Source organism: Microtus ochrogaster, chromosome X, assembly GCF_000317375.1.
Source record: "Microtus ochrogaster isolate Prairie Vole_2 chromosome X, MicOch1.0, whole genome shotgun sequence".
NCBI classification, from domain to species: Eukaryota; Metazoa; Chordata; class Mammalia; order Rodentia; family Cricetidae; genus Microtus; species Microtus ochrogaster.
In genome coordinates, this window is record NC_022026.1 from 33,484,741 (window position 1) to 33,510,086 (window position 25,346).

The 25,346-nt window shown below is 33.4% G+C and overlaps 1 protein-coding gene across 3 annotated transcripts in view; it reads left to right on the plus strand.

Moving 5' to 3' along the window:
• Diaph2 (diaphanous related formin 2) overlaps positions 1–25,346 on the plus strand; it is a 793,576-nt gene that overhangs the window by 52,017 nt on the left and 716,213 nt on the right. The window contains exons 2-6 of one of the 3 annotated variants that reach the window (XM_026784823.1): positions 2,116–2,148; positions 4,305–4,358; positions 4,736–4,912; positions 18,281–18,385; positions 23,279–23,299. In XM_026784823.1, the coding sequence (XP_026640624.1) occupies positions 2,116–2,148; positions 4,305–4,358; positions 4,736–4,912; positions 18,281–18,385; positions 23,279–23,299 (390 nt within the window). The remainder of the gene's footprint in view (positions 1–2,115; positions 2,149–4,304; positions 4,359–4,735; positions 4,913–18,280; positions 18,386–23,278; positions 23,300–25,346) is intronic. The other 2 variants (XM_026784824.1, XM_005358668.3) reach the window with 2 other exon arrangements.

A 25,346-nucleotide genomic window follows, 5' to 3' on the forward strand; every position in this document is an offset into this window, starting at 1 on the left:
TGTATGTATGTGTGTGGTTACCGAACAGTTAGTCTTTAGGCTATTTATTGGAAATGAATACTGACGTATTGTAGAAGTCTTAAGCATAGACAAATGGAATGCAGTGGTACCATTAGCATAAATGGTACACTCTTACTTGTAAAATGAGAACTTTTGCTAAGATTATCTTAAATTCCACTGAACTCTAACTGTTCACATTATGTGGCTTATTGTGAACAAAAAGAATGCTACTTTGAAAATAGAGAATTGTTAGAAGATTCCAGACTCTTCCTGTAAAGACTAGCATTTCTATTTTTCTTCTGTTCGTCTCCACTGATTAAAATGTTAACATGTGTTCAGTTGAGATACAGATTTGAAGCATTTGTGACATACATGTACCTTAACTTATAGAATTTGACTAAAATAAATCATTTTTCTCCTAATTTATATTCTTGCATTAGAGATATAAATGTTTCCAATCATAGCTTTATAACCCCGAAGGAGAAGAAAAGGAAAGCAGAAGTTGCTTAAAGAGTTATGTAATCTATCTCAAAAACCCAGGTGGACAGGCTCATGTCAGATGTTAGCAGGGTCACTTTAGGTCTGTAATTGCGCTTTACAAGAAATCAAGTCCATTACCGTGCATGAAAGTTTTCTGTAACCCACCACAGAAACTCAAGAGAAAACAGTTGGTGGAGAAAGTTCTAAAGTGAATTTATCGTTTAAATATTTCTTTAGTTTTGATATAAATAATCCCCATTTTATCTTTTGTGTTTGTGTATGATTCGTTTGCGTATGTAGGGGAGCATATACATGTATGTGTGTATATATGTGTGTGTGGGCACATACATATGTGTATGTATATGGGCACATGCCTGTGTCTGTGTGTGTATGGAGTGTGTGTATACATGTGTTCCAGAGCATGTACATGGCTGAGTGGAGGTCAGAGGACAACATTGGGTGTTTCTGGGTCCTCACCTCTTTATCTTGTTTGAGACAGGGCCTCTTTGTTGTTCCTTGCTACATAGTTAGTTGGCCCACTAGCTATCCTGCCACTGCCTCTCATTTTATTGTCAAAGTCCTGGGATTATAGATGCACAGTACTGCACCTGGCTTAATGTTGGTTTCAACCTTAGGTTTTCACATTTGTTCAGTGAGCACTTTACCTACTATGCCATCTTGCAAGCCCTTCTATTCTTTTTCTAAGGTAATAAAGATTGGTTGTGGTTTGTGATGATTTAATAAAAGGATTAGAAGTTTAAATTTCTGAGGAAATCAAAGAATTCAAAGTATGGAAAAGATCTTTGTATTTACTAGTACATTTGCTACAACTGTTCTAGGGAAGGATTATCTTTAATAGCACAGGGAGGACAGTAGTCATTGTAGGAAATTTTCTGACATTTTGAGGCCAAGCAGTTTTGACTTACTGAATACTCACAATGGAATTCTCTGCAATGAAAACACTGTATTTTACTTAGTAAAAACACATGCCAACATCCATGATCATGTTAAATATACTTTATTCAGCTTCTGTAAGGAACAAGATTATGAATCAAGTCAGAAGAGCTAAATTCAAATTCTAACCATTGTGGAATGGTTCTATCTTAAATATGTCATAAATGACATTTCAGTGTACTGTCATGTGCTACATGAGAGTCTGAATCAGAGATGGGTGTGCACATATGATGGGGATCCTGTAATAGTGTATCATCTAATGACATCCTGGTTTTCTTGAGTATGCTCTGTGATGTTTACCTAATGATGTAGTCACTTACTGTGCACTTCTTGAAGCATATCATTGTCATGAAGTGATGTCTGGCTGAACTTATATAGTGAGATCTAGAATTCATACTGTTTGTATGCTATTGTAAGATTTTGAAATACCTTTTAGATCCTGAGGCTCATTGAATTGTTTACAACCAAGTCTTATTTTGTAATTCATATATATATATATATATATATATTTCATTTTGTAATGGTTGTATTATTTGAATGTTGAACTTTGTAAAATTTTTTTTTGGAAATATAGTCTGGTAAAAGATGAGAATCATCCAATTCCTTCAGATAACTGTTGTTCGATCTATAAATTTCTCTTTTCTGACTGGTATTTTGTTTGTTTTCTTTTGGTTTTAATAGAACATTCAAATAAAAACTTTGGCAGATGATGTGGTAAGGTGGTGTGAGCAGCATGTTATTGCATTCCTTATGCATGTTACATTTTCACTTACAAAAGTGGACATTAAAACATTTATATATGCAACACATAAAGTGACCGGATGTTTAGAAAATAGAACAAAATAGAATAATTACCAATAGAGTAATTTTTCCTTTTTCACATATTAACATAAACAATAGTAGCCAGGCACTGTGGTGCATACCTGTAATTCTAGCACTCCAGATGCTGAAGGAGGATTATTGCAAATTGGAGGTCAGCCTGGTGTACATAGGGAGTTACAGGTTAGCCAGGGCTATGTAGTGCCTCACCCTTCCTCAATAAAAAGAAACACTGCCCCAAACTTACATAAACAGTTGGGTCATATCCCAACTAAATTATATTTTTATCATTGTAATGTATAACAAAACAATATTTTAAAGTTTGGTGCAATAAATGTGGACCCAAGAAAACATGGACATTTTCTCTTTTGATATTTAAATAAATTGTGAATACATTAAATAACGGTAGTAGAGGAAAATATTTCCAAATGAAAAAGAAATTAAGTTCATTATCTTAATCAGATATGTGCTATTGAATTTCAAAAGCTTATTTATTTTCAAGCTCAGACTACAGTAGTAATTCTTATTAAAAGTTATAAGTTGGTAATGAAATGCATGCTTTATGCCTAAACTTTCTTGAATAGTATTTTACACAGTTTTGTTTTTTTGCAAGTTACCTATCTACAAAAAATGTAAAATAATGTTACTGCTCTTGGAAGATGAAAGTATGCAGCTTTTGACTTCATCTTTTTACCAAAATATAGCTGAAATAAAAAGGCATTTTTTTGCATTAAAATGAAGGGTGTAGAAATATCAAATCTACATGTTAGTAATGCTGACACTCAGTATAAAAAGCTTGGATTGTATGGCTATTTTTAAGTGATATGAAGTGAATGGATAAGAGATATGTTAACTTAATGGATAATTGCATATTTAAATGCTTTCATGTCCACCATATCTTTCAGTAACAGTTAAATCAGTTTATTTGGGATTACTAAAATTGTTTTTCTTGAGTTGTGTAAAGATACTACCTTTCTAAACCAACTTCACTGCCCTCAAAGAATTAAAAGAAAGTTTAATAATGCAGCTTAAATAATTTTACAGAAATAATTGTAATGTGAAAACTGACATCAGAACCAGGGACTCATGTGTTTAAGTGAGTCAGCCTGTTCTGTGAATTGAGGGAGTTGGTTTAGATGCTATTTCAATTTTTTCTTCTCAGCTCTAAAGTGTCGTGGTTTCTATAATCTCTCTGTAAGCAACCATATACTCAAATAATTTTTGTAATCCTAACTAAGCTGCTTAAAACTGGTTTCTTCAAAGTGTACATTATGGTTAAAAACATTATTTCAATCAATAAAACAAAGAATATGTTCTCTTAGAGGTCTACAAAATTTTACCTAAACTGTAATAATATCTACTATGTATTTGTATTCTTAAGGTTATTTGAAAGAACTGTGGTAACATGGCAGTGCACATTCACTGTCCTCATTGCTAACATGTCTGCTTGCTTAATGTGACCTGATGGTATTGCATGTGCTTCCTAACAAGACACCAGAATAAAACTGATTTGCCTTCAGTTTTATGAATACTACTAATGTTTAATGTCAAATATTTGGTGGTTTTTATGTCAAATGGTCTGTTGACGTGTAGCCAAAGTCCTTGACTCATCTGATATGAAAGAGCAAGCTAATTGTTAGAGATTGTACATGGTATCAGTGGTTTAAAAGAAATACCCATAAAGTCGTGAGTTTAGCAGAATAATATTTGGATGAGGAAGATATTTCTGTTTACATTTTCAACAAATGGACTGAGTGCTTTAGCTTTCATTCACTTTCTAATGGTGCCAAATATTAGAGAGGGTAAAAGTTGAGGAGTACAGCAATAACAGTAACTAATAGCATCAACACACAACAATTGTATTTTGTTCTCTCAGTGACCCTGTAATGTAAAGAGGAAACAGAGAGAAAGTGATTTCTCAACAACTGATTCAGAGATACTGTTTTTTTTCCCCATTTTGGAATTGAATTCTCTGTGTCTGTCTTCAGACTCCATGCTATTCAGTTGAGTTAACTGCTACACTGACAGGCATTCATGTACACTTGTTACAGGTTTTGCCCGTGTGCAGAAGAAAACCGTTACCCCAAACTTCCCTTTTAGTTGCCGTGAGTAGCTGTTTTCTTTTTCTCTTTCCATAGCATGAAGTTGGCACTAAAGACCCATTCTCCCAAAAACAACCACCACAAGATTTTGATTCAAAGTGTCTATTCACTTACTTCCTGTGCAAAACAGAAATGACAAGTGGCTACGTTTTACTTTTGAGGCATGTTTTTTTCACCCCCAGACTTCTGAAGCTTAATAACAACTTCAAGGCTGCAAAATAGTTCAATCTCTAACTGGAGCTTGCTGCTTACAATAGTGTTTTGTCAAGAGACAATAATAATATATATTATACTAAGTGCCATTTTGATGCTTCCATTCTTCATGTTCCTGGCTCCTGATCTTTTTCTTAGGGCTTTTATTTATTTTTTTCTGTTTGCAGCGTGACCGAATTACAAGTTTCAGAAAATCTACCGTCAAAAAAGAAAAACCTCTTATTCAACATCCTATTGATTCTCAAGCTGTGATGAGTGAGTTTCCAGCGGCTCAGCCATTATATGATGAACGATTTCAGAATTTGTCTGAAAAGGAAGTTCTGGACCTCTTTGAGAAAATGATGGTGAGTTTGACCTCTAATTTCATTGTCATTTTAAACTATGTGTGTCTAGAATAGCAGTGCATTTTTAATAGGAATGCTTGTGGTGAACTGTTTATGTCATATAAAGTACAGAACCAACTTTTATTGACAAAACAGAAGTTTTTCTAAGAATATCTGGATTTGCTTGTTTATTTATTTATTTATTTATTTTCTAGAAAGCCTATCTTTTCTAGCCAAAGGGTCTAAAATCAGTGACAGATTTATTTCTTTTTGTTTTCTAGTATTTTGTAGTTTGTGGCACTCCAAATGAATTTTTCAATTAACTTATTCCTGTGCTTGTTGGCCCAAAGCAAAGTGAGCCCAAGTCTACAAGGTCTGTTGAGTATAGGAAATATAGTTGAGAGGGCAGAGTGTAAAATAAACAACAAAATGCTAATTGGAACCAAGGAATTAATTCATTCTATTTTTTCATATTAGCAACAGTCATACAATTTACATTTTGTAGGGTGTTTCTTTTTTTGTGTGTGTGGTCTAAATTAGTTCTAAAATAATGAATATAATATTTGGTTTATTCAACTCTTTATGACTGGACAAGGGATAAATGAAGCATTGAGCCATCTCACATTGGTTAGCTTGACCAGAACTCTTTTAGAGATTCCAAAACATGATTTGTTAATTTAGCACTCATCTTACACATCAACATACGTTTCATATGAAGAATGCAATAACATTTGTAGCTTGCCTGCCTTTGTCATACAAGCCCTATTTCATCTTAAATTATTAATATTTCTCAGTCACTCAGTTGTTCCTGTTTTCTATTCCATAGTCCTGTCTTAATTGCCCAAAACGATGACAATAACAAACCCAGGAACATTCTTTGTTATTGTCATGCTAGTAACACTTTGTCTTTTTCACTCTTCTTTCTTTCACTCAAACTTAATGTTTCTAGCTTTAAGTTGCTGATCAGTTTAGCTAGTACTTTTGTAACATTGATAATGTCATCTACATAAAAATATTTGATATTTGTATATTAACAACAAAATCTCTTTATATCCAGTGGTGTGGCTACTGGATTATGCTATTTACCATTTTAATGATAACTATATTCTTTTCTGTAATGACAGTGCTAATTTAGATTCCCATCATCAATACAATGAGTCTTCTTGTTTCCATATCAGTGCTATAGAGGGTGAAGGAGGAGGATCATGGTTAAGAAGCTAACCTGTATTACATAGAGACATCCTATCTTAATCCATTTAGAAAAGTTACAGAAATCTATTATATAAGATAATGACTATAATTAATAATATTATTGAAAATAAATGTAAATGTAAAAAGTACTCTCAGCACACAATTATTTGAAATAGTATATATTAATGAGCTATATTGAGTCACTGAATAATGTGTGTTTCACACAATAAATACAGTTCTATATTGATTAAAAAACTTATAAGTAGCAAATAAATATAAGTGAATTTATTCAGTGAGTACATATAGTGAATATGTCTTATAAACATTTGTAACATTTTTTCCTTTATTAGGTAAACCCTGATGATTTTTCATTTGCCAACATTTCTTATCAGTTTACTACCTTGTTTCGCTGTCTTAATCACTGATAACAGGAAAACAGAAACACTGATGTGTGTGTGAATATCATTTATAAACTAAACACACCACTTTAAAATAATAGTATAAATGTATCAGGAATAACCTTTGTGAAAAACATGCTTTAATTAAAAGTTAAACAAGATAAATGAGAGAGTTTAAAAGGATTATATCTATTCTTTTAGAGACATTTTCTTGTACCGTCTTTGTATTCTGTTTTTAGCTTGACCAATATTGCCTTAGAATGAACATGTTTTCAGAATCAGCATTATTTTTGGTTACTCTATGGTCATGGGCCAGGCATGAAATTACTTTACTTGCATTATTTCAGTTGATTCTTCTGACTGTTCTGCCAGGTGTTTACTAATTGACCTCATTTTCAAATAAGGAAATGGAGCTTCAGAGAGAGAGAGACTGAGAAAGTTGGTTCAGTAACTTGCTAAAGCTATTAAGTGGACAAACTGATACATACGCTTAGGTACATAATAAATCTAAAGCATTGGAATTTTGGTGACACATATATTTACTATTTCAATAAAGCTATATATAAAACCAATATGTTTTCTGTGCGTATTTATTGAGGAGATACATAGGGTGTGAGATAAAGAGTCTGAGGTGGAGCAGTTCCTACAGTTTACACCACCTAATCAGTAGTTGCCCTTTACAGAACCTCATCAAAGGCCAGCAGTATTATAATAGAAAGCTTTTAAGGTACTGTCATTGTAGTTGATTAGGAGAAGACACTGGAGTTACTTTTTCTGAAATACAGAAGTATATTTTCAGATATGAAATTTCTTTGTTTTCTTCACTCCTTGTGGGTGTCCTCCTTACAAATAATGTAAACAAAAATATTCTTATTTGATGGCTACTAAGATGATCTGGTTAGAGTCTTTTCATATTACTGATATTTGACTGTTTCTGTTACTCAGGGTTTGGAGTTTACAGAACTACTATGCCACTGTATATCATGTTTATAGATGTGGTGTTTGGATTTTAGGGTTCCATACCCCAAGTGTATTAAATAGCACCTTTCACACACTTCCTTTATGTTAGTTGCTTGACAACAAATGGATTAATTTATAATTTTTATTGCACTGTATTATTTAACTGTTTTTTGGAAATGGCATGTTTTCATAAAACTTATGGTGGAAAAACAATGAAAAGCAATATTCAAATTTATGCTATCTCATTCTGATAATTGATACTCTTATTGCTTGAGGATCAAATGGACCAATAGCATTTCTCATTGTCGCAGTTAGTAGAAGACTAAGTTTAAAATTACAGCAGAATAGGACATTTAAAAAAGTATTAGCTATTTTATTATTAATTATTCCATAATATCTCCCCAGAAAACCTACTTGATTTATTTTGAAGTGAATGAAAATTCTTGAATGAGAGGGGCCAGTTATTAAAAACAGTTAATTGGTCTGGTAGTATATGACTTTAATTGTAGCAGACAGAAGGCCAATATGAGGTGAGACTGAGCTTTCTAGAAAATTATAGGTCAGCCAACAGGACTACATACTAAGATTCTATCTACCCTGTGTTAAAAGAAGGTAGGTGGCTCACTTTTACTTTGAATGTTTTCTTGACTCTCACACTACTCTGTGCATCAATAAATACCTTTCCACATAATAGATATTTGAATATTTGATTTAGCAAGCATAGACTAAATAATAGTACCAGTGGCTATTACTGACAGATTTAAAAGTCTTACATATAAGATTTTTAGGTAACTCTTTCATAGAGCACATGCTCTTTATAAAACACTATTTTTCTATATTTCATTGATGTATTTTGCATCTTTGGACTAATTTAATGATGGCATAGTTATATGTAATAAGTGCTTAATTATCAGTTTTGTGTCCACCTGTTAGAATCACACAGGTCACACTGGAGCTTTTAATCTTGTTCTTTTCCCTTTTCCCTTCATTAATTTACACAGAAGAGTTGCCTCTGGACACCAGGTGCTCTAATTTAACCCAAGCATATTGTGTTCCCTTGACTGCTATTAAGGGATTTTTTTCCCCTCTCACTCAGTACCAGGTCTTTAGAAGTTGGTTAGCTTGACTAAGGACCTTTGAGTGCTCTCAGCATAAGCAATTTTAATTAACAGTTAAGTTACTATAAAATACATTATTTGTAAACTAGGACTTTATATGTATATAAAAAAAGTCATGGAGTAGTTGTCAGGAATGATTAGATTCAAAGAAATTTTTCAGACAGCCCAATTTCCACCAGTTACATTTAACTTTCCTATATCCTTACTCCATATTTTAGAACATGCTATACATTTTATTTTATTGTGAAGAACTGTATGGACAACATGTAAAAGAGTAGGAACATGTACTCAGTAAACAGATGTCAAAACTAATCTGGATTTGGATCAGCTTACTGTTTTGCCATTATTAGTATCACAAAAGGTTCATAAGGGAAATGGAAGGAAGACGGGTATTGAAGGAGGAGAAATTAAAGAACTAGGTTTGCAAATTGATGTTGTAGTGGGACATAGAACCCACTGTTTCTTTTCTAGGTCTGCATATGGAAATGCCTCTAAAATACCACCCTTTTTAAAAAGGGAGTTTTTCATATTTATTATGAGTATGTTTTAGCAATTATTAGTTGATATATATTGTGTGCTAAATAGTATGCTATGGGCTTCAGGTTTAGGAATAAATGGAGCACCTCCCCTTATCCTCAGGGAACAGAGCTCAGTAAAAGAGACAGGTGAGCATGGCTTGCTTCATTCTAGGATAGCAGTAGATTGGCTGCCTTAGTGGGATATAGTTTTTTGAATCTCTCCAGGGGGCTCAGAAAAAAGCACATGGAGATGTAAAGGAAATGTGAAAAGCCAGTTTCCTCTTCTGAATTATCAGTCATTGTTTTTCTGGCATCAGCACATTCTCATAGTTTGAAGAATTCATCAGAGTTCAAGGGTTTCAATATCCTAGGCACTATTTTGAGGTGGGGGGGAGAAGAGCAGAAGGAAGAGGAGGAGGAGGAGGAGGAAGAGGAAGAGGAAGAGGAAGAGAAAGAGGAAGAGGAAGAGGAAGAGAGAGAGAGAGCAGTGACCTCAGAAAAAGTCCCAACAGTCAAGGAGTTCATGTTCTGATAGGGTGATGTATGGAAACATAAGGTGGCATTGTGAAAAGAAGTAGCAAACAAGAAAATTGCGAGTCATGGTGAGCTTGCTTTGACAACTCTCTCCAGAATGTTAGATACTTTGTTATTTCAGAGGTCTTAAACATAGCAAAGATATTGTTCCCCACACAAGGACTTCACTTTGTGTGGCCTGTAAGCTAACAATGCTTGCCTTATGTTTTATATTTTTACATTATTAGTTTTGTGTGTGTGTGTTGGTGTATATGATGTGTGAGTGCAGGTAGAAATGCACACATGCTGAGGTCACATGACACTTGCAAGAGTTGATTTTCTCCTTCAACCTACTATGGTTTCTATAGGGTCCAGCTCAGGTCACCAGACTTGCATGCCAAGTACCTTTCCCTGAAGAGTCACTTCACCGGCCCCATGCTTTTTGTTGTAAATGGTTTAAGAGCAGACTGTTTGAAAGCACTTAGAAATTACATGAATTTCATTATCTACAAATGAGATTTTGTTGAATGCAGCTATGTCTCTTTTCAATTCTTATTTTGTGTCTTTTTTGTACTGTAGCAAATATATTTCTGATTTAGGCTAGCCTGATCTATATAGAAAATTTAAGGCTGAGCTGGGATACACAGGCCCTGTCTCAAAAACTTAAAACCAATTAACCGAAATGGAAACAAAATAAAAAGCAAACCCAGAAAAGAATAAAAAGAAAGATAGAGACTATTTAATGAGCAAAAATTAAAACACTACCTTGCACTGGTATATTGCAGAAAAACTTTGTAACCTTAGGACTGGTCTTTTCATTTGTCCTCATCACTTGGGAAATAGTAATATAAAAATAAATGTGTGTGTGAATTTATTTGTGAGTGTATATATATATATATACATCTGATTTTAAACTATGAATATATATATGATAATGTTATGTATGCACTTTATAAGCTGAAGGCATAGTCAAAACTGAGAAAACCTTAAATGAATGAGATTTTCCAGTAAATTTATTTCTTCAGACAAAAGCCTTTGCTTTCATGATTGTTTTTACTGGGTGCTGACAAAGATTCCATGTTTTTCTTTTATGTCTTGCTTTAAAGCAAGCAATAATTAGAATACTTCTAAGTTCATTTTATATTGATATTTGGCTTGATCTGTCACAATCAAAACCAAAAGCTGGCAAAGAAGCCTAAGTTCAGGGCTGAGGAGATGGCTCAGCGGTTATTAGCACACGGTGCCTTTCCTGAGGACTTGGTTTCAATTCCTAGCACCTACTTGATAGTTTACAGCAATATGTAACTCCTTTCTCATGGAACCTGACATCCTCTTCTGATGTCTGAAGACACCAGGCACACAAGTTGTACACACACATACATGCAGCAAAACCCTCACATGCTTAAAATACATAAAACAGAAAGCAAGTCCAAGTGGAATAAGTAGGTAGTTAGCAGAAACTATATCAGAGGATTGACTTTTACCAGTCCAGTCCATTAATCAGTCTTCACCAGGACAAGCATATTCTCTTCCCCTTTGATGACAACCAGTTGTGCAATGAGTATGGCCTGTTACATTTTAATGTTTTTACGTTAATGGATTCAAAAGTGTCTTAATGAGGGAGTGTTTAATTAATGCTATTAGAGACATAGACTCTTTGTGCTTTCTCTTCTATATAATTCATGTGTAGGTCCTCATCCTCATGGCTGTCTACTCCAGACAGTGTGTAGCCCTGAGAAGAAAGAATTACCGGTGATTTCAGTGGAACACTGATAGGAAGTTGAGTCAGCTGATATGTGTCATTCCACATGGGGTTCTTTGAAAAGAAGTTACTTTCTAACTAAAAGTTTTTTAACACTTTTTTTGTTAAATTAAAAAAGAAATGTCTACACTATCCTTTAAAATACTTTATGTTGCAATAAACAGAGGCGTGTTTTTAGAGAGAAAATACATTCTTTCTTTATAAAATGTATTTTCAAGTATTCTTGCAAGCATAGCTAGTATGCTTTTCATTTTTGCCTCCTCCGTATTCTCCTAGCTTCCTTTTTATTAACCCTCCCAAGTTATATCAGTTCTTTTGTTCCTCAAGACACTTTCATATTTATTTTCATGTAATACATATACACGATTTTATATATTTATATGAATTCTCAGAACCACAAGTGAGGGGAAACATCCATTGGTCATTCTGATACTAGCTTGCATTGATCAGTATGGTTAGGCAGAAAATGTTTTCATGTTTGCTTCCTACCTCATTTCAAAATTATGTAAATATTTTACTGTATTTGCTTTTCACATATTTTTGAGATAGTCTCACTTTATATCTGAGACTAGTTGGGAACTCATCATGTACCCAAGGCTAGCCTTGAACTTGTGATCCTCCTTCTGCAGCTTCTAGAGTGCAAGGTTTATAGGTGTGAGCTATCATCCTAGCTGGTTTGATTTTTAATTATTTTGACTTTTTTTAAAAAAAAATAAAAGCTGACTTCTTTATTTTTATAGCATGCTGTGTACTTTTGATTAAAATACTTCCTAAAATGACTGTTTGAGTTTTCTACATGTAGGTGTATTCAGGAATTCTTCATAATTGTGTTTTTTTCCCTGAAAGCATCTTATTAACTTCAGCCTTTATTTTAGCAATATATTTTCCCTATTAAACTGTTCTCTTAGTGACTGAAAGAAAAATAGTGTATGTGTGTGTGTGTATGTATGTGTTGTAACAACTCTAAGTTCCTTTACAAAACAGCTGTATTCACCCAGTTATATAGTGAACCTTCCACACTTGAGTTACTTTCTTAATACCTGCTTTCACACATTTTTTGTTTGTTTTTCCAATGATTTCTGTATGTCTTCTGCCAGTGTTTGATGATAAGGAAGGCATTTTATTTTTTGTTTTGCATTTATTATTTCGGCTTATGCTACCAAGTGTTTCCAAGCTGCTGTGGGACCTTTTGTTTCTTGCTATTAAATAAAATTCTAAAGAGGCACATAAACATGTGCCATTAGGTTTATACACTATCATTAAGCCAGGGTAAAGATCATCTGATTCTAATTATTGTTGAGAAAATTGAAGATGCTGTCTTCATGCTCTGGTTGCTAGGATTTAAAATGGCCTGTTATTTTGAGGTAGAATTTTACTACCATTGCCCAGTATTTCAATATATAATATGTACATAAAGTGAGGGTCATCATCAAGATTGATAATGTAACTATATTTCAAATGATACTTTAATAATTTCTGTCTTATAGAGACAGCTTATTGGACTTAGATTTTTTTTTGTTATTTTTGCTATGTGATAAATGGATAAAAGACTCAGTTACAAATAAGAGATATAACAGTCACCTATCTTGTTCCCTTGTGCTTGTGCTATTAATATTATCCTATTGTCTTCAAACTGTTGTCTTTATAGGAATCAGAGTTGTGTTTCCATTTTCTGAGTGTTTATTTGCTTAAAACTAGATAAAAAATCAGTAAATATACCAAAAATTGACTGAAGTGTGTTGTAGTACACTGAAGGTGAATAAATATGCATTGTGAATATCTCACTGCTCTTTTAAGCCACTTCATGTACCATTCAAACTTACGGATCCAAGGAGGAATCTAGTGTATATTCTCAGTTAAGTATTTAGTAAATCTTATTTTCTTTAATCCTTTCAATGATTGCTATTTTTCAACCCTAGTGGATCCTTTATGTGTTCTTTCTAGTCTAGAAACATTGGTTGAAGATTGTACTCACAATTAACAATTATTAAATAGTGAAAATATTAGTTATGTTTCTCTCTCTCTTTCTTTCTTTTATTGAGCTCTACATTTTCCTCTGCTCCCTTCCCTTCCTCTCTCCTCCATTTCAACCCTCTCCCATGGTCTCCATCCTCCCAATTTACTCGGGAGATCATGTCTTTTACTACTTACCATGTAGATGAGATCTATGTTTATCTCTCTGAGAGTCCTCATTGTTGTGTAGGTGCTCTGGAATTGTGATTTGTAGGCTGTTTTTCTTTGCTTTATGTTTAAAAACCACTTATGAGTGAGTACATATAATAATTGTTTTTCTGAAAAAAAATTGTTTTTCTGGGTCTGGGTTACGTCACTCAATATGATGTTTTCTAGCTCCATCCATTTGCCTGTAATTTTTTTTAAGGGTTAAGTATTATTTTATTTCATGTTTATGTGTGTGTTTCTGTGTGTGAATGTGTACAAGTGTGTTTGCCTACAGGGTGCCCATGGAGGTCAGAAGGGGCCATCAGATCTGGAGTTACAGGTAGCTGTTGAGTCGCCATCTGGGTGCTGGGAACTGGACTTGCCTGTAAATTTCAAGATGTCATTATTTTTTTCTGCTGTGTAGTACTCCATTCTGCAAATGTACCACATTTTCCATATCCATTCTTTGGTGGAGGGGCATTTAGGTGGTTTCCAGGTTTTGTCTATGACAAACAATGCTGCTATGAATATAGTTGAGCACATGTCCTTTGTGGTACGATTGACCAGGGATAGTTATGTTTCCTTAATGTACTTTATGCAGGACCTTGAAAAAAGAAATAGATGTGGAAGTTGTATATCAAACTTAGTAATATTCACTTAATGTTATGCATTTGCCTCTGCCTTTACCCTCATTCTATATTCATACTATCTTTCTACTTTATCCATTTGATTTTGTTTTTCTACCTGAGCTTGTATACATTATGTGGCTATAGTTTATATAGTTTAATAGAGTTACCCAGATCTTTTAAAAACTTGAGGCAGTTGATAAGTGCCAGGTTAACTGGCCACTAGTTAAATTACATTTAAAAAAATCTTTGGTATTTTCATTTGGTTTTAAGAAGTAAACATTATATTCTTTGTTTAAAGAAGTTAGAATTATGGAATGAAAAATAAAGTTTTTGGTATAGGAATACATATCTGAGAGGTTGAAGCAGAAGGATTATGAGTTCTAGGCTAGCCTGAGCCACACACCAAAATCCTGTATCAATAAAACTGAATATAACCAAGCTCAAACTTACCACCAAACAACCTTGAAAATTATTTGTTTAAATAACATTATCAAGTTCCACAAATTTTACAACACAAAGCATCAAAAATAATTATATTCATTGTCAATACTAGTGTGTTTTAGCTACTAAGGTGCCATTAATTAATATTCCATAAAGGTCCATATCTCTCTAGCCTAAGAGTTTGAGCTAGAGGAAGGAGAGAAAACCAAAGAGGGATGCAAAAGAATGCATGAAAGTGTAAATGAAGTAATAACCAGCTGGTACAGCTTTTAATCTTCTCATCTGGCTCAATTTTTATAGAGTTCCTTCTTTATCACTTTAGTGACACAGTGTTTGGGGTTATAGGCGTGGGTCAATGTTATAGCATGTGCTGCATAAGCATGAGACTCTGGGTTCAAGTCCCAGCACCAAAAGAAATAAAAACAAAACAATAAAAAAATCAAACAATATTTGTGGGAGTAAAGGAATGTGTCTAGATATGTGAAAACAGGAAAGAAATGATGTTTACAAATATGGCTTAATTGAACGCTATTCTAAGTGGTCAGTTATTTAGACTTCAATATCATTTTAGCACTACATTCCTCATATATTGTAGATACATTAAACAAACATGAAATATGCTTAAACTTGCTTTGTGTTTTGACTATTGAAAGAACTCTGTGTTTAGAAGTAGTTTTATATTCAATTATGTTGTTTAGAGTTAATATTGAGTTATGAGTATTGCTCTATTTAGTTTTATTATTGTATTATGAAGCTGGAGTTAATGATTTGAAAGTATCAAATGCATAATTAGTAGTATGTTTTTCATTTCTATAAGAATGAAATGAGTCATTATAGACTCTTCTGTTCATATGAATGCTACCCATTTCTAACCAATGTAGGCAGCTGATGATTCTGAGGCAACTTACAGTGTTTAAAGAAAAGTTCCCAAATATCACATGGGCTCAAAAAATATTTGTTAAGGGCTTACTGTATTCCAAGGACCAGGATCTTGACTGGGATTACAGAGATAAGTAAATTATGACCTTCAGTAACCCTAGAGTTTTATGGTGATAGTTCTATGACAAAGTGTTAATTATAAATAAAATTGGTGTGGAAGAACAAGAGGAAGGTTTCCATTTTAAAATGGGCCATTGCAGAAAATCTTATGGAAAGTTTAGTGGAAGAGTATAGTTTAAAGTATAAAAACTGACCAGATATGGATGGAGTGGGAGACAGCAGCTCTCAGAGGGAGAAGTGACAGAAGGAGAGACATCATATAAAAAATGGTGGGGCGTATGAAACAACATAGTATGTGTAACAGTCACTGTGAACCTAGTATTAAAGCATAATGGGTTAAGTGAAAAGAAGTTTCCAAAATGAGCGTGGGCAATTGATAGCATTAGTGGGAGATATCATTCTTTGGGTACTGGTTAGTGTACACCAGGCTTGATATGTATGATCATACTCAATCTTGACAGCATTCTCTGAGGTGTATAATCTTATATTCCTCTTATTGTCTAGCCTGTTTTCTGACAATGCCTTGCTTTTCTGAGGACTTGATCACTGCAGTATGTGCCATTAAAAATCAAATGGAGGTACTAATGAGGAGCTGTCCCTGGAAGGAGGGATGACACTACTACCCTTTCAGTTATGTCCGCAAGTTTACAAAATCCAGAACATTCTCACAGTTGCACAGTTGACTGTACTCGGGAGATGTAGATTCATTGTAGCTACTTTTATATCAGACAAAAATTTCATCATAATGCTTTGAGGCAGTAGCCCAATATGAGGTGCTTAGCCAATGACACCATAAAATCCAAGGTCAAATGAATAGATGTATGTTATTTAAAGATGAAAGGGAAGCCTCAGAATATTTGGGAGTGATAGAGATAGATTGTAATCGATGTCACCTGAACACAAACTGAAGCTGGTGTATATATTGGAGCCTGAGAAAATGCAGACTTCAAAAAACATTTACATGGGTTCTTAAATTAATTTCCTTTGATCCAGCTACCATCCTCTGTAGTCTGACAGTTAATAGTATTCACTTGAAATGCTTCAGTATCTCATACTTTTGAGTGTAAGAATACATAATCTAGATTTTTAAAAGGTATATTAAGTATTAAGGGATAGTAGTTTGCTTCTCACTCAGGAGGGCTGCAGCAACAGCCAGATGGCGTTATAGGAATTGCTTACAGAGCTACATAGTGAAATATAGTCTGATTAAGGAGCTGTCGCCATTCCAGAACCAATTGGTCTGTCTAGGTAAAAAATATGTGGCTGCTGCCATCAGCTCCCTATCTACGTCATCTCTGTTGCCACCCATACCAGCAAGATGGATGGCTTGTTCATGGCCTATTTCTTCACATAGTTTATTTCTGAGTCTATATCTTTTATAAATGTGTTTCATTGGTGAAGACAAAGCCACATGTCTGTACTGAAATTATATATAAGGGAAGTAGACAAATGCGGTTTTTATGGAGTCATTGTTTTAAAGTAAAATTGACAATGTGAGGATGCATTAAAATAAAGAAAGCTTGTGTAAATGGTGCTGGGCATCCAAAAATGACAGATGACCTCTGGCATCTTTTAACTAGTCTCCTGGCCATTAGTCAGATTTTTCTCATTATTCATAACTCAAATCCAGACTAAATCTTTGCTGACCTTACATCTGTCCTATGTTTTTAAGGGATCTTATATATGACTCCATTATAATAACTTGTACCTATTAGATCATGAATTAGTTTTGTTTGTTTAGTCAACAAACTTAAATAACATATACTAAGGACCAGACATTGATTCATAAATAATAGCATTTAATTTTATTATAAAAGCAGTTTCTCAGCTTTTCAGTGTTAACTGTCTAGCACAGTACTTTATGTATAGTATATATTAAATAAGTAAGTGATTCCAATTTTAAAAGAGTCTCTGTCCTTTGACTTTACTATATTTTCATTTTTTCCTGTCTATATTTCATATCCAAATCTATAAAGGAAACATTAACAAAAATTAAACTGTACACAAAGGGGATGCAATGAATGAGTTCTCTGCCAGCTACAATAGCAGGAATGGAATAGTTTATAAGAGTCAACAGTTTGTAGGAACAGACATAGGGATAAGAAGTGGCAGAGGGGGTATAACATGATCAAAGTGTATTTTATACATGTGTGAAGTTTCATAATGAAGCACTTATATAGTTGATACAAGGTAATTTATGATGGTTTTTCTTTTCATAATACAGACCCAATACAGACATAGACACACAGACAGCTAGATTTCCTCTTTCTTTTTCTTTTTCATATGCAGCAACTTTCTGAGAATTTTTCTTTGGTGTTATGTCTCCTGATAATTTGTCTATTACATTTGTTTTCCTGGGTGATAGTGGTCCTTGGGAAGCATGGACCAAGGGTAATTTGGTGTGTGTGTGAGTGTGTGTTATTGAGATAAATGAATGGCGCTTATAGGACTGTGTAATGCATATTTATTTTATGAACCAACAAAGTGTTCAGTAGCATAGTTTAAAAATATTATTTTCTTCTTCTCGCTGCCTGGGTAGAAATAATCATGTGAAATATACACTAAATTATGTTATATCAAGTATTAAATAATAGTGAACTATCCAAAAATATTTGCTGTTAAATATTAATTACATTGATCATTTTTGAAGCATTTAAGCAATAATTCATCCATCCTCACAGTAAATGTCCTTTCTAACAGGAGGATATGAACCTTAACGAAGAAAAGAAGGCCCCTTTACGAAACAAGGATTTTACCACCAAGCGTGAGATGGTTGTCCAGTATATTTCTGCTACTACCAAATCTGTAAGTAGATTCACTTCCCAGGCACCAAGAGAATGAGTTTATCTGTTTACTTAACAGTTAACAAACCTCAGCTCTTTAAATTTTTGACTATGTACACTCATAGTCAACTAAGGAAATGATATGCATGCATTTTTACATATTTTGTATATATATCTCTGTACTGATCTGTTCATTAGACACAAGAGATCCATTATTATAAACAAAAGACTAATATAGAAATCTCTTGACAGAATCCAGTGAATTTGAGGGCAGAGGTTTTATGCTGTTGCTAAAAATTGGCAGTGTTTGCTGGTATTCTACCTACTATACATATTGTTACATGAAAATTTCAGATTTTGAGGGAGAAAACACAAACAGCACTGCCACCTTTAATTAAGCTTACATTTAATCATGTAATGTTTAGGAATGTTTTTCATATTTTGCTTTGTTGTTTTGAGTGCAAACTGTAAGCTGGTTCATAATTGGTGATAAAGCTCACCTTAATATAAAGGAAAGCACATACCAGGAACTTTAATCAAGTCTGTATGAATTTCAAAACCTAAACATATGTTTCATTGAAAAAATTTGATGTCAGAAAGAAAAACTTACAACTTTAATAGAATTTTTTTTCTTGTTACCCTTCTAGGGCTCTTTGAAAAGTAGCCTTCAGATTTGAGTTTTTTGTAGGAAAAAATTGTATTTTTGATATGACAAAATGTATCTCTTGTGTTTTTGAAATGAACTTTACATGTTCAGATTCCATAAAATCATTGTATACATGTGTGTATACACACATTCATACCACATATGTAATTTATATGTAGGTGTTTGAGTATATTATGTATCTGTATCTGTACACATACCTTTAAAACAAAGTATTTTCATTTTAAAACATTGACCACTGAAGAAAACATCATTCATTGTAAAAGTATATTCTAACAATATTTGGCTATGTCATTCATACATTTTAGTACACTAATTCTAGTAGCAACTACTGAATTTTGTAATTGTATTGATTCTATATTGTACTTTTGGCAAGCTAAATCTGAATGCTGAACTATTTAAACATAATGCCTTTCAGCTCTGCCAGAGCAGAGCAACAGCATGTTTTTTAATTAGGCTCTGGTATCCAAGGGCAGAAATATGTTTCAAGTGATAAGGAAAATTTGCCATGAGCATCATTTTCAATAGAATTAGGTGATGCATAGGGTTTTTACTTTGAAATTCTGATGAATCTTTTCTCATTTTTGCACTCAAGTTATTGTTCCCAGTAAAATGCTTTAGGAAATGCAGGGCATATATATTCAGCGTTGTTTTTCAAATGCTTAAAGGCAAGTATACTAGCAAATCTATATAACTAGATCTGAGTACAAAGTGGAGATAATATATGACTAATCATTTGGTGTTTTAATGATAGAATTTGTTAGTGTCTCTGGCTCATTTGTTGGTGTTGTTTGAATAAGTGGGACTGACTATAATGAAGATTATATGATGTTCTCATTCTGTGACCTTTGGATAATTACTCATTATCTGTGTGCAGCATAGCTTAATTTATGTTTATATGGTGTTCTCTTCAACCCACCAAAAATGTACACTTTGAATTATTATACTTATTTTCATATTGAAATCAAAAACCACTGGCAGAGGCTCTAGCTTAGCATGAAGTGTACCTGTCTAACCTATTAAGGCTCTGGATTCCATCTAACACTAGAGAGAGATTGGGAGGAGGAAATGCAGAAAGGTGGAGGAAGGGAAGAAGCTAGATAATAGCTTATTTTAACTGCTTAATTCAAATGATAGAAATGGAGTATTTCTTATAAGACATGAAATTTTCCATTTTAAGTAGCCATGAAATTAGTACTACTGATTGGATGGCCCTTATTTGTCTCCTTCAGCATACTTGTTACTCTTCTTTCTTTCACAAGAATTCCAAGATTATATTTTTTTGCTATTATTTATCATGGGCCAAATATTTTGATGGAAGAGTGCTTGTTGACAAAGAGTGTTTTGAAATTTTCTCACCTTGGAGAGACATTAATTAGTACTGTTTTCTGTCATTAAAACTATGAAAATTGTTTATGTAATTTCTCTTTAAAGATAAGAGGGATCCCATTCAATAAATAACAACATTCAGTACGAAATAATGCTTGTACCTGTTCATCATTGTGACAGTCAATTTTGCAACAATAATCTCTGAATGTGTGACTGTTGGTGTGTGTGGAGCTTAAGTTCCTGCCCTGCTATCTGGCTTTCATTAGGTGTTAAATATGCTTTGCCTGCTTTGTGCATTTTTACTCTTTTTAATTATATTCATATACCCATTAAAGATATTTCCTCATTTAACGCAGATATGATGATACCTATCATGTTATAAAAAGGCTTTGTAGGTAATCAAAGATCTCATCTGAATGCAGAGCCAGTGTTAAAGTGAAAAAAATGTTCCATAGTTACATGTAAGATATGGGAGGACTGCAGTTAAATTTTAATGTAAAATTTGTTTTCCCCTTTAAAGAACTGCATTGTTCTTTTATATGGAATTTTAACAATGAAAAAAATGAGCTCAGCGAGGAATAGCCATCCTGTTCCTGGGAAAGGGCACTAAAAGATGATGAAGCAACACACAGACATGTGTCAGAACCTGTTTCTAAAACAAACAAGTCTGGTATTACATCATTAATTTCGTTACAATAAGAGTATATTAAGGAAACCACAAGTTGATGTTATAAAACTATTGTTTGGTCATCCCCACACACTTAATGTAAAGTCTTATAGTAGACACTTTTGTGTACTAAAGTAATAGTAGATTGAGTAACTCAGTGATGGAGTGAACTTTAAACAGATATGTGGAGAACCTAGTGTGCTTTTATTGCTCTGGGAGCCAAATGCATGTTATTGTAGGAGGTGCGGTTCTAGGCCTGACCTAAGGGAGTTGGCCTGTATGGATTATATAGTTACAAACAACAAAGAAGATTGTATGGTTTTTAAGTGCCATCGCAGAACTGGCAAACAAGCTGTTGGTATTGTTAAAGCTGCCCTACTGATTTATAACCCAGAAAGAGGCACATAGTGCTGGGGATTTAGAGAAGATCTTGAATACAACTAACAACATATGTAGACACATTCATGAGGAAACATTATTTACTAGAATCCTAATGTTAGTGAACTTCATGCCATTGTACTTGTGATAATATGAAGGAAGTAGTTTACTTCTAATTTTAATTACTATTTATGAAATTCAGATTCTAGAACATGTTAGGTTACACATTTGACAACATGTGAGGCATTGAGAGGGATAATTGTTCCAAAAAACTCTTCAATAGTACATAATCCAAAATCATTACATCAATTTTATCTATAGGTTTGTAGACTTAACCAATAAAGCATTTAGTTGAAAGTTGTAGTACACATGCAAATACATCTGTATTTATTGTGGCTGTATTGTTGCCATCATCAGATACTTTTCCTCGGGTCTTTTTCTTCCATGGGCTGGGTAACATGAAACAGTTGAACCCAGATATGACCAAACTATTTTCTTCTTGCTTCTCTTGACTAATCAATCAAATATCTTTCTGTATGTGCTTTAGCTAAATTAAATCATTTTGCAGTCCAAATGAATCATTCAAACAGGCCTTCAGTGGGCTGCATTTTAGTTGTTTCACTGATTATGAACCTGTCTTAATTGTTAACACAGACTCTCATTTTTTTTTTTTTTTTGGTCTCTTGTCTGTGCTAAAGAAACAAGGGACAAATATAACCTCTGTCTTTTTTGGCGGGAGGAAATAACTTAGGTCAACAACATATCTTCCATTTCAGATGACTGTTAGTGGCACCAAAGAAGCTTTTATTCATCTAAATAATCACTGAATTTTTAAGGAACTTGCTTTGTGGTTTGGAGACTTGTGGATTTCTCTGAAATAATTTACTTGGAAGCGCCATTATCTTTTTGTATCTTGTAATATCTTAGATGAAGATACTTACTTAACTTTCAATTAAATTTGGTGTTTGTTTTAAAAGCACTACTTGAAAAATATAACACACATTGATAATAAATGTTCTCACATCAATGGTTTTGAATAGTAAATTTGCTCTATTGGTACACTGCTTGATATTCAAGTATGGGAATCTGATAACAGTGATTTGGTTTACATTTGGATTTTGGCATAAGATTATGTTTGTGTTGGAGTTTTTTCTTGTTTTTTTAAACACAATCCTAGAATTTGTCTCATCTCTTCAAATTTCTTACTCTTTCCTTGCATTTTTATGGATAAATTACATTGTTTGTTTTCATATCATATAGAAAACTCTGATTTCTTACTTGGAGCAATAGGATGACCTAGAAAAGAACAATAATAACAAATTTGTCTTATAATTTAAAAGTATAAGTTAAAATGGTATTATGCATTTTAAATTTATAACAATATAAAATATTCAGCTTTCAAATAAAGTTGATTCCTAAAATTGATGCATGACTTTAAATCAACATTTGTACTTTAAAATAACTTATTCTGACCATAACATTGTATTTTCCATAGCTAGGAAAGAAAATAAGAGCAATATTTGGAATAAATTTTCCACTGATAATTTCTTTGAGGGGCTATGAATGGGGTAATATTTGAGTGTATATTGCTATTACATCTTATATTTAGACTTTTAATGCATGGAAAACCCCTTAGAGTACCGATTTTTAAAAATTACAAATCATTATTTATACCTATGAGTAGACTATATGTTTTTAAATGGCACACATTAATATTTTTTTTCACCTCAAGATCTAAAGCATTAAATGTGTCTCTGGAGTAGGCCATTGACTAATTTACTAAACACTTAACTTCTGTCAAAGCTTCTAATTACTAATATTATTGCTGTTTGTTTTTTTTTCACACCATAACCATTCTCTGTTGACCACTGATGCAGATAGTTGGAAGTAAAGTTATGGTAAGTACAAAAGATGTATTTTTACCCTTAGTACTAAATCTTTGTTTTGGAGATTTGTGTTTTTTGCATGCAATAATTAATTTTTGATTTTTCCAAAGTGTTAAGCTAAATATTGCAATCAATTAACTAAAATTTAGCTAAGTTAAGTACTTTCTTAAAGTTTTGGGATATCTTTTAAAAATAGAGTATACCTGGGTTTTCTTGAAGGTTTTTTTTTTCCCTTGGAAAATTACATGTCTGCCATTTTAGATAACTTGGGTGAAGTTGAAATTGTGTGCTGTATGTTGTTTATTATTAGAGCATGTAGCATGTAGGGGTATTTCTCAAGTATGGTCTTCTGTTTACACAAATTCTTATAATGATGTCTTACACACACACACACACACACACACACACACACACACACACACACACACATCAAACCAGTTAGGAGACCCGAAGAGCTGTTTTTGTTGGATGGTATATATTGGCTCTGACTTTTATGAGTAATGTTTCCCTGGACTTCATATATTAAGTAGATATGTTAAAATTATCAGTTTATGTTTTAAGTCTTTTGGTGCTACCAAAAGGGTTTTGTACTTAAAGTATTGCAGTTACAATATACCTCATAACAATCCAGAAATTACCCGTATCATATTTCAGAGTTGTTTGTAATTACTTTGTCTTCTTGAGTGTATATCATTTCTTTGGAGAATAGAGTATGAAGCATCTTTAAAAATCATAGAATAATGATGCATTTAGCCTAGTGGATGTGTTTAATATTTACTTTGCCTTTAAAAGTTCCTTATTTATTCCTTCCTTTCCTCTCTCTCCATGGGAGATGCTGCATTTATCTGTGTGTATATGTGTACATGTGCCATGGTACATGTGTAAAGGCCAAAGGACAACTCCACAAATCAGTTTTCTCCTTTCACCATGGGATATAACTCAGGTTGTCAGGCCACTCAGCAGTCTTTCTGATCTTATGCCTCAATTTTAAAAAGTCATCTTTAGCTCTGCTCCTGTCTTTATCTTGACAGGAACCCTTGACAGTTCCTAATGACATTTTTTTTTTCTGGAATCAAGCACATACTAGCTTTTAACTAGAATACTCTTTCTTCTTTGGTGGCCCAGCAAGTATCTAAAGTCCATTGAAACTTTCATTGTTGCAGGAAGAAGCTGTCCCATGTAAGTCCTTCCGTCCACTACCATCATGTTTTTTAACATTTTAGAATAAAGCTCTTGCTTGCTTCTTTTGCCAATCAATGCAGCTTTTGCTTTCAAGAAACTGGCTCTCAAGGGAAAGAAAATAGATGACAACAGTCGGGTGTACAGAACAGAGAGGGATCCCAAAGAAGCTGTATTGTCATGGCAAAGGTAGAGGCTGTGCATGAGTCCTGGAGTGTTCTGAAAGGTGATGTTTTGAGATACGTGCTATGATTAGATTCAGAGTATGTCTTTCTTCATGGCCATTTTCTGATCTTGCATCTGCTTCTCACATTTGTGCTGTCAGCTTCTGCTGCAAAGAGAGTAAACTGTAGGAATCTCTTCTATAGGAAATGAGGAAGTTGTAATTTAAAGTAGAGGTAGGAGGGATGCATTATGGTAATTTTATTGTCCTAATTTTACTTTATTTTATTTTTTATGTTGCAGCTAAAGAGAGAGACAAAACAATATATAAAATCATTCCAGTTAAAAGACAACTTCAAAGGGTTTATGTGTCATGGGTTCACTACTCTTCAAAAGGTGGGAGGAGTGTTTTTGCTGGTAAATAGGCAGGTAGAAATTTCGTAGAGACGCTATAGACAGTAGATTTCTCAAATCACCAAATTAAGTATTGTGGTTACTTAGAGATTTTAACATTAGTTTAAACATGAGTGCTGGAAGAGCCAGAATGAAATTGGAAAGATGGGATATACAATGAAGTAGGTCTGCATGGCCTTTTTTTTTTTCATTCTCTAACACTGGTTGCAAGCTGAAATAGTAGGCCCTGCTGCTGAATTTTTTGTTTTTACCATTGCTGTTGCTTTTCTATTTGCTTTAAAAAGCAAACCTGAAAGTTGCCTGA